General features: G+C 39.3%; 1 protein-coding gene across 3 annotated transcripts in view; it reads right to left on the reverse strand.

The window, feature by feature from the left end:
* The window catches only part of Gadl1 (glutamate decarboxylase like 1), a 150,302-nt gene that overhangs the window by 111,473 nt on the left and 24,501 nt on the right, over positions 1 to 14,328 (reverse strand). For all 3 annotated transcript variants that reach the window (XM_023718537.1, XM_012515347.2, XM_023718538.1), the window contains 5 exons: positions 12,872 to 12,978; positions 11,927 to 12,042; positions 7,229 to 7,308; positions 7,058 to 7,112; positions 1,949 to 2,065 (listed from right to left, as the gene is read on the reverse strand). In XM_023718537.1, the coding sequence (XP_023574305.1) occupies positions 1,949 to 2,065; positions 7,058 to 7,112; positions 7,229 to 7,308; positions 11,927 to 12,042; positions 12,872 to 12,978 (475 nt within the window). The remainder of the gene's footprint in view (positions 1 to 1,948; positions 2,066 to 7,057; positions 7,113 to 7,228; positions 7,309 to 11,926; positions 12,043 to 12,871; positions 12,979 to 14,328) is intronic.

The following is a 14,328-nucleotide window of genomic DNA, read 5'->3' on the forward strand; positions in this document are numbered from 1 at the left end:
GGCAAAAAATGATACTGGAGGCCAGAAAGCCTCACAAAACTAAAGTTTTTTTCTTCTTCATTTGTTTAAAAATGCATAAAATTTACCAAATTTAAGATAACATCAAATATAAGATTTAGGTCAAAACAATTGCTGAAATTTTATTAATATTTTACCTTTAAAATTTATAAAGTCATAAAACAAAGTTATGAATCATAAATTAAATAAATTATAAATAAATGAGTAACCAAGGATATATGAAGTTTCTTCAATTAAGCTATAGACTTCTGTAACAAAATTCTATCAGCAGATGTGATACCTGCAGTAGTACAGAGTGGCTAAGCGCTACCAAAGTGCTGGTGCTAACTCATTTCTTTAATTGGACAGAACACCTTATGATAAATTAAGTCTCACATTATAGGCATTCTCTAGATGCCCACTCTACACAAATAAGATACTTTAGTGGAACTTAAATGTTTCCTTTAAAATTGTTTTCTTTGAAACTCCAACCTTTAATTTTTTCTACACAGCTTTTCATTCTCTCCTACTTATAAATCACAATTGTCTCTAAGTGGAATAAATCTCTTAATATCCTACCCAATTTAAACATGGATATAGTTACTCTGTTTTCCATTAAGTATATAATCCATATGCAGTGTTTCTTTTATGAGAGTAGAGTATTTAAGCATAACTACTGATGCATTTGATTGTTTCTCCTCATTTCCACAGTGAAGGAAGTATTCCCTTCGTAATATCTTTTAGGACATAATGTATTGTTATGCTTCTAAGCCTATAAAAATCAATAAGACATAAGTTGAAATGGGAACAGATACAAATACTAAAATCGCATTTAAAGGAGTCACAAATAATCTACCTGAAGTATTGCTACTGGCATGCTATGGAGCCTCTGACTGTAGTGAGCTTTTATTACCTGAAGAATTGCTTTACCGAATATTAACATACACTTAATGAAAACCTTGAACTGTTGAAAAATTCTCTCCATACCATATCATAGAAACTTTACTCTGAAAGCATAAAATCATCTGAACCTTAAGTGTGTGTACCTCCCTCAAATGCTGTTTGGTCTGTTCAATAGGTCAAACAATATTTCTCCTGATGTGGAGGGTCTAACTCATTTGCCTACCTGAAGAAGGGTCTCTAACGTCTCATCTGCACATACAACTGTTCCTTTTCTTGGATAAAAGCAAACAAATTAATTCCTGGTTTCACAAAATAAAAATCAAAAATGAAAGAAGGAAAATCGGAAAGCTTAACAAGCATTTCTGAATGTCTGAATTGAACATTTTAACCCTGGATAAGTAGATTGTTAAAAGTTATATTTAATTTAAGGAAAAATTTATTATGAATAACCCAAGGACTCATAAAATTAATTAGAAAAAAGTCAATCTTTCAAGTTAGAAAATGAGAAAGAATGTAAGTTATCCTATTCCCTTCTCAAATTATTATCTATGGTAGATCCAGATAAAACCTGCTTTAATTATATCATGCAATTATGTAATGCAGGGTTTTTAAAAAATTTTATGGCTGATCAGAGTCGTATAATTTTAAAGTGAGACAATAAAGACCACATGAGTCCTTCCCTTCTGTAAATGAAGAAACTGAAATCTCAAGAGCTGAAATTACAATGACGAAAAGGCAGATTATAATCTAAAAACAAAGTCTCTTGATCCCACTGTCTGAAAGCTGTTCCTGACCATGCTGTCTTACTGATTCAGGGGACAAAAAAAGATGGTTCATGGGAGATCAGCAGGTAAACTGGAAGCCAGAAAACTGGATCAAAATTTACTTTGCCTTGGCCTCTTCTGCTTTATCCCTTAGAGCGGAGGACATGGTTAATTTCCCCATGTTAGAAACACAACTAAAAGCAATATGGTTTTCACTTCTATTTTCTGAAAGCATGAGAAGCTACAGAAAGATCAGGACATTCCACAAATGCGTGCACACTTACGTCCACGTGGAGCCAGAGCCCGTGTCTCTCACAAACATCTGCAATTTCATCCAGGGGATCGAAAGAGCCCAGCACAGTCGTTCCAGAGGTGGCACAGACAAGAAATGGTGCTGCCCCCTGTGAGAAGAACCCACACACAGCATGTCACTGTTGCCACGAACTATGTCCTGTGGCAAGTTAGCAGATACGAAAGATAAATCCAGAGATGTGTATGACTTCTTTGGGAAGAATCATTAATTCAATTGGGTGTCTTTAAAGTTTCACACTATAGGTGGGCCTCTTGTGTTACAGACAGGATAAAGAACCTGAGAAAATGTTACAAGGAAAGCCATCTCCTGTCCCAGCTCAATACTTAGTCTTGTTATTATTGCTCTTATTTTTTTCCTGTAATATTTTCTATGCTAAAGATGGCCTAGGTAAGAAGGGAGTATACTCAACAGCATGGCAAGCTGACATTCTGTATGATCTTCATTAATGCCTGGGGAAATACACAGGCCCACATGATGCTGGTATTGTCATCCTTCTCCAAAACAAAAAGAAATGGGCTTGGAAGAAAAACACCCAGCTGAGGGATAAACCTTGCCTGATACAGATTCAGCAAACTTTGATTAGAGGATAAGGCAAGTGAAAGCATTCTCTGCAGGGGTAATGAAACAGAGAAATTCACTGGAATGTTCTGGAAAAGAGCCTGCATCATTCCTACCCTGGTTATTCTTCCTCATAAAGAAGGTGCTGCATCTTGTAGAACGATCAGATGTCAGTGAGAAATGGAGGAGAAAAGGGACAGTGTGGAGCACGCACAGGCATGAATGGTGTTCACAGCCACACTAACCAGGCACTTTGGCGCCATGAGGGGACTTTACACTAAGCAGGCAGAGGAAGAGGACAGGAGGTTTGTTTCCAAATATATCAATCCCAGTGTGGTGTGGTAGAGATGCTTTACAACTCCAGCAGTACACTGAGGGGAAAACTTACAGACAATGTGGGGTTGTGGGGAGCATGTAGAATCTAAGGATTCTAGAACACTTGAGGCAATCTCACTCTGCTGCCTATGAAAGTCGTTTTACCTCTGTTTAGCACAGAGCCATTTTTTCTTCACTGTCATCATGAACACATATTTACTGCAGCACATTTTATGGCCTTTGATGCTAGTGTGGCTGTGTTTGAACCAAAGACATTCCAATTTAACTGACCTGTGACAGAAAGATGTTATTTCTCAACAGAAAGTGGGGCAGAGCAAGTACACCTGGCCCCACATCTCCAAATTGAGATGCTCGGGAGTCAAAGTGGTAGCACATAAGGAATCCAGTTGCCATTGGGGAGACAGCTGTGATTCAATTGGGTCTACCCCAAACCTCTCACAGCCGGGTCAGGAGGTGACAGAGCCCCTGGGGAACCATGGGCTTTGCAAATTCTTCCCTGTCCTCAACCACAACAGATTAAGTCTTTATCATGTCAGTGACCTAGATGAAATGAGAACAGATTGACATCAATCATTCAGAGCAACAGAGAAAGTAATTTACTGTAACTGTTTAATGTGTCGTTAATGGTTGGGCTTTTCCTCATAAACTGTGTGACATCCTGACAGTCATGAGATAATACCTGTGCAAGCTACTATAGCCTATTAATGAGTTTTTCTCACCTCTTAAAAAAATCCTGCTATAAATATGAGGGCTAGAAATTAAACTTTTGCAATCTTCCATATATTTTTCTTTCTTATGGTATTAATGAGAAACTCCAGTATGAATCACATGCTGCCAAAGAGCTATAATCTCTACAAAAGTTTGTCCTTTCAGATGCTTATGTTCACAAATACCTCTGAAATATTCTGAGATCATACTAGCCTGTGCTTATCAATAATCATGTTAGGACTTCTGCTATTTTGTGGACTTTACTGTCTTTATAATGCAACAAACAAAAGTCACTTTTAAGGGTTTGTCCACGGCTAGAGTTGATTCCCAGAAAAAAAAAAGTAAAACAAGAACATGGTGATGTGCTATTTCCTTCATCTGAAACAACACAGGTAAAAGTCTGAAAGTAATTAGGCCTAAATTACTGCAAGAAACAAACTGCACATCATGTATTATTATCTTAGGATGGATGCAAGATTAGTCTGTGGTCAACCTAGGCTCAAGTATTCTGATTTAAAAGAAAATTTAGGAGATACATTGACTGTAACTCCACTGCCCTCCTTTTATATGTGTCTAAGGCCATTTTTGCTTTTTAAAAACATCTTTTGTAAAATTCTCCTCTTTAGAATCATTTCAGTTTCATATGCTTTCATTGCCAACACAAAAATATTTGCACAACAGAACAATAATGCTGGCAGTGGAGTAAAACCCACTGTGGTAGATATATGAATTGCTAATGATACTAAAAGCAATTCAGGGGACTAAATTCAGGATAGGAAGAAGTGACTATTTTGAAAATTAGTCAATGATAGGGAAAAAATAAAACATGTATCCTGCTGTGCTTCTCCGAGTTGCTTCCTTGGGGAAATCAAATGGAGATGAGGACACATAATTCTTTATAGAAAAAGATGCCGGCCAATAAATAAAGAAGGGACAAGACAGCACGTTGACCAAAACATCACTTAGTGAAATAATGGTTCTGAACAATGATGGTCCATAGCAGCAAAATTCACGGGTGCTGCCTGTGGTGGATGAGCTGAGTGTACCAAATGCCACCCACGGGTGTCGCTCAGCAGCAGACACCGACTGGGCTGTCTCAGGGTGGAAGGACACAGTGAAGCCTTCCTGACTAAAATCCCAGCTTGATCTCATGGAGCTTCACAGGAAATTCAGAGCGCAGAGGAGGGAGCGCTCAGGGTGTCAGTCTCAGGTGCACTCAGTGAAATCCACAAGGCCCCCTACAGGACAAGGGCCTGGCTTCTATAGCATATCACTATTGGGGTAAAAATGAGGAAAGGGAGGAAGGGATGGATTAGGAAAGATTTATCTGACATGTCAACTAATGCAAAGCATTTCAATCCTTGATTTTGTTTTTGTTTGACTATTTAAACAAGACAACTATTTAAAAAGTCAGTAAAGAGATTTTAATATTGACTGAATACTTAATAATATTAAGAAACTTACTACTTTTAGGGCCTGGGGAGATAGTTTGGTTTAAGAGCCTGCCTGGCAAGCACAAGGACCTGGATTCAATCCCCTGCACCACATGCCATGCAGGCCCTGGAACCCCGGGCACGCCATGCAAGCAGTGCTAGGGAGGCTGAGATTCAGGAGGATCACTACAAGTCTGAGATGGGTAGCAAGATATTGAATCAAATAAATGAATAAATAAATGATTTTTTTAATTTTAAATAAAAAAATAAAGTTACTACTTTTAAAATCTGATGAAAGTATTATTTTTAAGATATTGTACCTTCTTTTTCATTCTCTGTTTTTTGAGACAGGGTCTCACTGACCTTAAACTTGCAGCAATCCTTCTGCCTTGGCTTCCTGAGAGCTGAGATTACAAGCATGCACCACCATGCCAAGCTTGAGAGAAGACTTATCTTTTACAGATCTACTCAACTATTTATTAAATGAATGGCACTTGAGGATAATCTGGAGTTTGCTTCACACTGCTCTAGCAGTGTTGGGAAGGGATGGTGTGTAGATGAGGGAGGGAGGGAAGAAGGGAGGGAGGGAGGGAGAGAGAGAGAGAGAGAGAGAGAGAGGCAGAGACAGAGATGGACAGAGCAAGAGAAAGAGAGGGGGAAAAAAGAGCAAGAGAGAGACAGAGATACAGAGAGAGTGCGAGCGTGAGCGAGAGTGTGGAAAGGGAAAGGGAAGAAGGAAAGGAAGAAATAAGGAAGCAGTAATGGGAACCATGAAAAAAGTACAAACAGTGTTTCCCACAAATAAGAATTCATGATAAAATGAAAGTTTTTTTTTTAAGTAGGCGATTCTGTAGTAAACATTGAAACTAAAACTAGAAAGCACTATCTATGGTTCACAGCACAATAAACTACTCACAAGTGTTTTGTGGAATTTTACCCGCAAATCAAGAGAAATATGATAAGCTACACCACCTTGTCATTAGAATATTAAAATGGTCCCATCTACTTGCCATCAGAATGTTAAAGACGCATGTACGCTCAGGGATACAATCCTGAAGCCTTGGCATCCACAATCACAGCAAGCATTTTTTTTTAAATGGACTTAAAATTAAGCATATCAATTAGCATGCCCTCAAAGCAATTTTTATGAAACTGTAGGTGGTTTTTATGGAAATTTGAAAAATATAAAGAATATAATGAAATAAGTTCAATATTAAAACTGAGAAGAAAACGACTCAAGGTTTCAGCGTAGGAGCCCCTGTGAGGACAGATGTGCTTGTACCCAGCTTAGGTCACACCTGACTGCACTGCCACCATGAGCAGTGATCTGAATCTCCATGAACAGCAGGAAGGAACATGCCAGGGCAGGAAGCGGTGCCAAGGGAGCACCACACCCAGCAGGCTTGGATCCATCCAGCAAGCAAAGTGCCTGGCACCAGAATAAGAAGCCCTCTCTTTAAAAAGCAGGTGTTGGGACAGCTTTATTTGATCACTGCAGAAAACCACTATTCCTTGGCTTATCCAATAATGGACATTTCAACCTTAAACTATTCAATCCAGGAAACATATTGCCACTGAACTCTTACACCTGGCCCCATTGTGAGGTGCTACTCACATACAGGCTTTGGGTTGGAAGCAACTAGAATCACAGATTGATTAAGGAATCAAGAGTCATCCTGAAAGCAGCCCAGGTTTAGCCTTCACACTGGTTAGAGGGAGGAGTCAGTTAAGAGGATGCTGGGGCTCTGCTGGAGAAGCTAGGGTCATCTTTAGGGCTTTCTCTAGCCAGGAATACTGAACAATGGTCATGGCATTATTTTAACAGGCTCCAGCCACATGGGGTGAGAAACTCCACAGAACATAGTGAACCAAGCACCCGGAAGTAGAACATCCATAAATGAGTTTCCCTACTTTAACTCCAGCACACTCTCCTCTTCTCTGCCCCACATATAAAATTGGATTTCACTGTATACCCTCCTCTTCCCCCCTATCTTTCATTCTCCCCCTCCCTCCCTCCCTTCCTCCTTCCCTATTTCCCTCCTTACCACTTTTCTGGCTTTCAGGACCTGCTTTTCCAATTCCTCAGGTATCATTTTACCTCTAAGGAGTACAAATTTAAAAGTCAGTTATATTATTCGTTCACAGGCACTGACGCTACTTTTTAAACAGCATGAATTAACCCTCCACTCACCAGCCCCCAGTCCCATCCCCATTACCTTCCATCTGTTTCCACAAAGCACACGTTCTCAGTGCCAATCCCCAGAAAAGACGCTGACTTCTTCACAGAGTAATGACACTGAATTGAAGGGGGAGAGGGGAAGGGAGAGAGACAAATGTACTGGACAGCATGAAAAATGCATTCCTTTGTGTCTAAATGGGTGTGGGGCTTTGTAGAACAGCATCATCTGCACGAAAACAGTGATCTACTTGAGGGTCTTAGTCTACAGAGAATGTGGACTTTGTGCTCATATTCGCCAGAATTCACAGAGCATTGAACAAGCAAGGTGCATCCTCTAAGCTTCATTTTACTAATTTCTAAGTAGTTCATTAGCAATTCCTCTTCTGTTGGCTGGTTATAGAAGGTAAGGGGTTAATGCACCTGAAGGGTTTACTGCAGTGCCTACCTTACAGAACAAGCTTGGTCCCTGGAAGCTATTATCTTTCATAATAAAAACAGAAAAAAAATTTTCTTGATGCTACTAGTAAGGCTCACTATTAGTGGAATCTTAGAATCTTAGTGCACGACTGACTCAAACCCTCTGAGGAGAAAGCTAGACCGTATCTCGAGATCACATTCACCGACTGGAGAAGAGCTTAATGATTTCCAGGAGCAGACCATGGGTTATGAATGCTGACCAGACACTCGACTGATTTCAGTTAATACTGAACACAAGGCTGCAATCAGACATTCAGGAATGTGGCTAAAAGCAGAAGAACAAAGGTAGTGTTAAGTTATAGACAAATACTCAGCTATGGCTCCGGTAAGGCTGATAGTAAGGCTGGAACGGGATCCGACCTACTTCATAGGGGCAGATAGTAATACGTAGTATAGATTGTTGGACCTTTTCCCTCCACCACATGGAGCCTATAAGGTAATTAGCATGCAAATGTTGGAGATGTCATTCTTTATGTATTATTGGGGACAGGTGGTCAATTAATTCTTTTTCATGCCAGAAGAATGAAGGTGCTAAAGGATATTATCGTACCAAAAAAACCTTAGTAATTTAATTTGTAGGTATGAATACATTATAAAAGTAGTCATGCCTTCACATTTAACTTGATATATTCCCTCAAATGTGGTAATTTTTTCCTTCTTTTGTCAAGAGAGTTTTATTGGGAGCTCTTTTTCTAACTCTGTAAAAATAAAATGCAGAAGTAGCACCATCAGGAAAAATGAAACTATCCTAAATAATTAATTTCCAAAGATCAAATAGGACACATCCAAACTGCCTGTAGGATGCATTTATTTTAGGTTGTTACAAGAACATATGCATAGTAAAGAGCAATAACGTATATGAAAATGTAATTAATTCTCTGCTAGCTACACCAGCCAGTGCTGGTTGGTGGGAACACCTCTGCTGTAGCTAAGGTAAAACATCTAAAATAAATTATTTCTCACCAGACAGTTGGGCTCTGGAAACGGAGCAGCCAATGATAAATGCTAGCTTACCCCTACTGACATCTGACTATAAGGAAAATAGCAGTGCCCTACCCTAGAGAAATAGCAAAATATCTCCAACCAATAGATGCACAGGATCAAAATCTTGTCATCAGAATAAGAATAGCTTCAGTGGAGCTATCTTTCAGCACCTCAGGACAAAGCACAGCCCAATGTCAATCTTAAATGTACAGGGACAGATTAAAAAGTTTGAAAAACTGAAGCTTAACTATCTGAAAGCATCAGAGAAGGAAAAGGCTTCTGGGAGGGGAGAGAAAGAAAGAGAGATGCTTCAGACATGCTGAGTAGTTTCAAGGAGAGGAAAAGCCCAGAAGGCTGGAATTCAGAAGTAACATCTGCATTTAGGAACAAACGGTGGTTGTTCCCAGCACTGGCAAAAGATAAGTCAGTTGTTCTAAGACCCAGCCTCACCATAGGTTCCATAAATCTATAAAGGCTCAAAAATCTCAGTGGGTGCTCATTTCCATAAAGATAAAATGGCAAGTACCCATATGAGGGAGCCGGAAGCTAAAATTGTACTTTGTAGTTCGTGAAAGGGTGTTACTTTTCTTTTGCCCCCCATGACCTTGGCTTTTTCAATGAACTTCTGCTTTCTCCTCTCTGTGCACTGAAACTGGAAACACAAATCCTTTCTAGTCCTGATTAATTTGATGCTTAAATTAGCTTATAGAAAAAAGCAGAACTTATAAATGTTATACTTTAGAAAAGGAAGAAAAGAAATACTCAGAGGTGTTTTCCAAAACTGTACAACTTATTCAATTCCTAAAGAATCCAGAGCTAGAATGCAGATGGAGTGACTTCAGCCTCATGCTCGGCCATTCAGCTTAAGGGACACCTTCCTGCCTGTCGAGAGGGACTGAAATAATATTCAAACCCAATGTAGGCAAGAGGGTTAAAGGAGACGCAATCCTGAGACCTTCACTGCAAACATCTCACTTGTGTCCCACCTGGAGCCCCTCTAAAGAAGAACTATTCCCATACCCTGGCTGGAGGTAAGAGTCTCTTTTTAGTGGTAGACAATGATCATTACTTCCTGCTGAGTTCAAAAATGATTTGAAGTCCTCAGGACCTTTACAAACCTAGGATTTCTACAGGAATCCAAGAAATTCATACCAAAGTGTTAGTCAAGTCATACAGGCGTTATGCATTTCTTCTCTTAAAGACCTCTGAGTATTTCTTTTCTTTCTTTCTATAAGCTTTTTCTCCAAAAGCTCCCTTCAATTTGATTGCATTTAGCACTGAAGAGGCTATCTTGGATACAATGATGGGACAGAGGTCTCTATCATGATCTTGCAGGTCTTTACTTATTAACAGCTGCCTTATGAACAAAACATTAAAGTCAGCATAAAGACCATCAGTGGTGGGTCCACAATTCTATACTTGATGGTAAAGAGAAGGATGGAGTAATCTGGGGCAGCATAAAGTCTGGAAATGCCTGCCTAATTCAACTGTAGAGGAACACGTCACGTGACATGGAGGGAAGGCCTACAAGAAAACAATGGAGGTCCAGCAAAAAGGCTACTACAGGTTTAAGATTGTTTAGTAAACACATTCTTTAACTCTTTCTTGGCTAAATAAAGGATCTTGTTATAATAAATGAAGAAGCTGGTCATTAAAATATAAGTTAATTTAATGCCAGTGCGTTGAACCAAATCTCTTTCGCAGATCAGAAAAAGGGAGGAGCTGCAGAGCAGGGTCTGCGTGGGTGTGGTGAAGAAACATTTTCCTTCTTCAGGTTGCTCATGCTTGGTATTTTTTCACTGTATTGCAAAAATTGACCACAGATAGGTACAGCATGTGCTCTTGATACCATGTGTTCAGAAAGGTCCTTTACATCTATGACCTTTCTTCTAAAACACAATAGCCCAGCATAAGCATGCAGCAGAACCACAGACAAATGCCATGAGCAGGACCTTACACAGAGGAAGCAAAAGTGGCAAAAAGACAGAGGGACTCACTGGAATCAAAAAGAAAAAGAAAAATGTGAAAGATAATCCTCAGATAAAAACTGCCTTAGGCTGAACCTTCTATCTCTGCCTACCTTGTCGTAGCTGGATGCTTTTCCTCCTATTAATAATAGTGAACACTTCTTACTGTTGTGTGTCAGATCCTACTCTGAATGCAGTAACTTTAATGTTAGCAATGACTTACTCATCAGCGATGATTTCATGGTTACTTGGGTGCTTTCAAAGCCCTCAGCTGTTCACTGCTCCTGGTATGAAGCCCTTTCCCATATGATCTTGCAAAAATTTCCATTCTGAGTCTGAGTTCGGGGGTATAGCCTACTCTCCCAAAGGATAAGGTAGAAGTGATTGTGTGCCAGGTCTGAGATTAGAGCTCAAGGTCTGGTTCTTGTCACCTGCACCTGTAGCACTGCCTTCAGTACACATCCAGAGACTGTCTGCTGGAAGCACACAGAGCAGAGGGCAATCACCGGCATCACATAGGGGAACCACTTCCAGATTAATAATGGGCCAGCCAAACCTTGGGCGTAGGAGGGAACCCAGCCAAGAGCAGCAAAGCTGCTGAGATGTGCAAGCTATAATGTGTGGTCATAAGATCTACGCTATTGGGCTTGTGTATAATTTATTAGATATAAGTACCTCTCATTTTTATAAATGAGGGAAACAATGCACAGAGAAGTCAATCGACTTATCCAAAGTCACTCAGATAGCTGCCGATTGAGATAGGAATGTAATGTACACATCTTAGCTCAAAGCCAGTGCACTTACCCGTATTCTGTCCCCCTCCTTTAGTGGAGATTAAAGTGAAAGAGAACTAAGTATGGCGACACCCAGTTATATATAAGTATGCACGTGTTCACTGTTGCTGAATATGTCCTTTTCCACTTGAAAGGGAAATATATACCTTCATATTAGCCAATCAGAGCAATTTTACAAGTAGATAACATATTTGAGATCAGTAGTGATCATCAAAGGTCTAAGAAAGAAGACACTCAACAGAAATCCATACTACTTTCAAATTAAATATTCTTTCCCTAAATAAAATGATACAGAGTAGAAATTTGAAATAAAATTAATGTATAAAATTGGGAGGCCAGGAGTTTCAATGCCTGGTCATTAGTATATCCTTTGGAATGCAGTATTACACTATACATAAATATATTAATCACTTATGGACAGGACAGTCACAACAACAGTCTTCAAGCAAACAATGCTGCTAAAATAGTTCATTCTCAGAAAATCTGTATCTGATATCAAGAATAATATTTTACCTCCTCAGATGTGAAAAGGATTAATCTTGGCAACCCCGACAGCCCCTTTTCCTTAACATCAGGCCAGTATTTGTATCTAGCTAGATTCATTGCATACATATTGGACACTGATCCACCTGCAGGAGCAAAATTAGAACATCATATTTACAGCATGACTTTACAGCACCCTAAGTCCTGAATGCAGAGGCAAGCATGAACGGCTAATAACCAAATCACACTACGCACATTGAGATTCCTCCCCAAAACATATTAAAGCTGAAATGGGGGCAAAGCAGAGAAATACAGAGGGATAACTAAACTGAGTACTTGTACAAAAAGTAAATAGAATAAACACCATCCCCATCCACTATGCTGAATATTAGTTTTGTACACTCCTCACCCTCCAATTCCAGAACCTTTCAATTTCAGCAAAGAAAAGTATTTCCAACTATAATGTCATTCTAGGATTCTTCCAACATGTAAGTTTCAGTCTAGCAGCCTTGGACTTATGGCCAATACCCAAATCTCTAAGTAATAATATTCTTTATTAGCTGATAAACTTAAAATGATATTACAAGCTCATTCTTGGCTCCAACAAAGGACAGTAGGACGAGCAAATGTAATTTAGAAACTTGGTCAGATAAAATTGATTTAAAAATTTGAAAGACTCATCAGAGCCTTTCCAAACCCCCAATAGCAGATATATTGATCTGTGTTAGATATAAACCCTAGATTATAAACATCTCAGTAAATATGTATCTCATTTACTTGTCATTTGTGAAAAATATTATCTCTCTAGAGAGAGAGTCACAAACTATATGATTACCTAGTAGCATATCCTAGTAATATCCAACTTGTTTTTGTAATCTGTAAATCTACTGTGAGTTGTTCCTCAACTGAATACATTTTTAGATGCTCATAGTGCAAGAGTGATGGAAATAACTAATTGTAACTAATTGTACTCACCTGGGTTAAATATTCCATCTCCTTCTTGCCAGCCAATAAATTCAATCATTTTCTTCAGAACTGCTTCTTCCACTAATACAAACACTGGGGACACCTCATACGTATAACTAGATAGATATAAAGAACACTTAACTTCTATAACTAGTGTCAAAACATTTCTTTGGTGTCTGAAGAAATGCAACTCTATGATTTCATTAAATGAAGTGGCTGCTCAGGTGTAGGTAGTGTTTGGAAATAGAGAAACACTTTATCAGTAATGGTGCTGTCGTGGTTATATAAGTGCCAATAGATGGTGGTCTTGGAGATCTACAAGCTTTTTAAGCAATCTGAGTTTGGACAAAACCCTTTAGTACATGAGCAGAGCAAAAGGCAAGGCATCAAAATACTGTATTAGTTATGGACAGCAGCTCTTTCATTCTTAGGATGCTTTGAATACTGCACTGGATTCTGATGCTGAAAAATCATTGTCTTGATAACAGCGTTTTTTAAGGTTTCCATTTTGAGCATCCTAACAGTCAGAGCTAGACATTCTACATGGGTGTCCTAGACCAATGTCTCCTCCACCACACACCCCCATATGGGAGATGTGCTGTGCCAAAGCCATTGTGCTGTGATGCTCTTACTGCCAAACTCCATCTGGATCCTCTGTCAACAAAAGACCTGCTGTTGTAGGCTGGATGTTGTTGTCAGAGAGCCTGGCTATGTTAGCCCCACAGGGATTAGCTCAGCTACAGGGAGCTGGTCCCCCAGGTCACAGGGCTTCTCAGGGTGGTCCACACTTGGTGACTCATCACTACAGACCCACTTGGGGTCAGCTGAGATGGTCATCCAGCCTAGAAAGCAGTCTGGCTCCGGTACCTCCTTCCCTACTCTGCTGGGTTCCCAAGGGTGCTCCTTAATGGGCATCATACCATACTTGTCCCCAGGATTTACCTAGAATGGCTTCCTAGTGACCCTAAACTACATCCATTACTGCACCTTATTTCAAAATGTTTGGGTCTCTTCTCTATGCTAGATAACTGGAGGGTAACTAAACATCTCTAATCTTCTCAATTAGGTAATTACATTAAATGTGAAATAAAGTTCTATTCTAATATGCAGGCTAAACAGATGCATTTCAATTCGGCTACAAAATTGAATGAAATTACTGCAACTTCTGAAAGGAAAAGCTTTGAAATAGAGACAAGAAAAGTGAGCACCTACTATGTATCACTCGCATGCTAAGCACTCCATGAGTATTATACCACTTTAAAAATAACATTGGCTATTTCTAACAACTGATGCCTGTTTGTACATACCACATATAGGAAAAGGTATATATGCTTGCATGAACCCTAATGTAAACAAAATAATTATTTATTTTTATAACAAAAAGTTAGTATCATATCTGTCATGGAGAACTAGCTGAAATCTACACTTTGGAATAGGCCTTCAGGTGGAGGGGAGGATGGAATGAA

This window comes from Octodon degus, unplaced genomic scaffold (genome assembly GCF_000260255.1).
Source record: "Octodon degus isolate 3935 unplaced genomic scaffold, OctDeg1.0 scaffold00059, whole genome shotgun sequence".
Lineage (NCBI taxonomy): Eukaryota > Metazoa > Chordata > Mammalia > Rodentia > Octodontidae > Octodon > Octodon degus.